This window comes from Vicia villosa, unplaced genomic scaffold (assembly GCF_029867415.1).
Source record: "Vicia villosa cultivar HV-30 ecotype Madison, WI unplaced genomic scaffold, Vvil1.0 ctg.001676F_1_1, whole genome shotgun sequence".
In the NCBI taxonomy this organism is placed as follows: domain Eukaryota; kingdom Viridiplantae; phylum Streptophyta; class Magnoliopsida; order Fabales; family Fabaceae; genus Vicia; species Vicia villosa.
The window spans coordinates 214,526-216,356 of record NW_026705695.1 but is presented as its reverse complement, the minus strand read 5'-3'; the positions used below and the strand labels follow the sequence as shown (position 1 = coordinate 216,356).

The following is a 1,831-nucleotide window of genomic DNA, read 5'->3' as shown; positions in this document are numbered from 1 at the left end:
CTGCGTCACGTTTTGCGGCTGATCCACCTTAGGAATAAGACATATATCCGTCTTGTTTATATCTCCTATCACACTAGGGTTGTGCCACACATCTTTCACAAACTGACAAAGATTCTCACCAACAATACTCCATGCTTTTTGGTAAAAACCGGCAGGAAACCCATCTGGGCCTGGAGCCTTCCATGGCTTCATAGAGAATAAAGCCTTCTTAATCTCTGCATTATTTATGTCCTCATTTAACATCCGATTACTGTCTTCCTCTAGCCTAGGAAAACTCACTACTGTTTTCTGCCAATCACACCATTGTCTAGGATGAGCAAAGAGATCCTTGTAAAAATTCGTGACATGAATCTTCAAAGCGTCATGATCATTTATCCAGTCACCATTCTCATCTTTCAACATCATGATCTTGTTCTTCTTCCTTCTTTGGATTGTCTTCATGTGATAGTATTTTGTATTCCTATCTCCATCCGAAAGCCACATGCTTCTAGATCTTTAGTACCACATTAATTCTTCTTGATTCAAAATGTTGCTTAACTCACCTTGAAGCTTAACTTCAAGTCTGCGCATCCCTCCCCTATTATCATGGAGCTGCAGCTTGTGTTGGACACCATTCAGTCTCCTTATCAATGCTGACTTAATTCTCTTAATTTGGTCAAAAGAATTAAATTTCCAATTCTCAATCCCATCAACCACATTCTTCAAATTATTGATAATAGAATTATCCTCCTTCCACGAATCATGCAACATGTTTACATAAGTTTCATTCATAATCCAAGCAGTCTCAAATCTGAAGGGTCTTTGCTGATAGCTATAGCATTCCTCATATAGACTAATGAGAATCGGATGATGATCAGAAAATTCCACCCTCGTAAGGACCTTGACAAAGGAATCTGGAAACTTAAGTCTCCATTCATCATTGGTTATGGCTCGATCGAGTTTTTCATATATCCTCTGACCCCCATGGAAAACAGGTCCTCTCCAGGTAAATTTAGGGCCTCGCGCTTCCAAATCACTAAGATTACAATTATCCATCCGACCACGCATCCTACCGCATCTCTGGGAAGAAGCTTGAACACCACCTTTTTTCTCAGTAACATGGGCAATATCGTTAAAGTCCCCAGCCACCATCCATGGATCATTGATGTTCTGAGCTAGCTTCTCCAAATCCTCCCATAGCTTTTTCTTACTAACCTCGTTTGGTCTAGCATAGATAGCCGTAAAATTCCAAGTACAGTTCCTGTCTATATTGATTTTGGTATGAAGAAATTGTTCATCTTTATCACAAAGCTGAACATTCAGCTCCCAAGATTTCCACGCAATAATGATACCTCTCGCAAAGCCAGAATTGTCCACACTCTCCATTGAATCAAACCCTAGTCGCATAAAAGATTTGTGAAGCTTCAATGGATCACATCTTTTCTCAACTATCACCAGCATACACGGCTTATGCCTGTCGATATACTGCTTACAATATCTAAAAAATGCTTTATTTGCTGCCCCTCTACAGTTCCAAACCACTATCTTTTGATTTGTACTCATCATTAAAACAAAATTTGAAGCAGAAACATCTCAACCTACATTAACCATTCAAAGGTGTCTCACACACTTCCTCCATAGTGCCATCCTCTGTATCTTCCTCCAAGTTTACGTTGCTATTTCCTCCTTGGACCATACCGGATTGCTCTTGGTTTGTTCCAAAGAAAATTAATTTTTCCTTTCGTAAATTCTCGTTTTCATCAGGTGGTTTATCAATGGGATAATTGTTTACATCTTCTGCATGGGGTCTGTCCACTACATTCATGCCACCTGGATTCTCCATATCATGCTT

General features: G+C 39.7%; 1 protein-coding gene across 1 annotated transcript; it reads right to left on the bottom strand.

The window, feature by feature from the left end:
- Positions 1-495: 495 nt before the first annotated feature.
- Positions 496-1,542, bottom strand: LOC131636243 (uncharacterized). The gene has a single exon (XM_058906878.1). The coding sequence runs from the start codon at positions 1,540-1,542 to the stop codon at positions 496-498; it is 1,047 nt and encodes a 348-aa protein (XP_058762861.1).
- Positions 1,543-1,831: the final 289 nt, after the last annotated feature.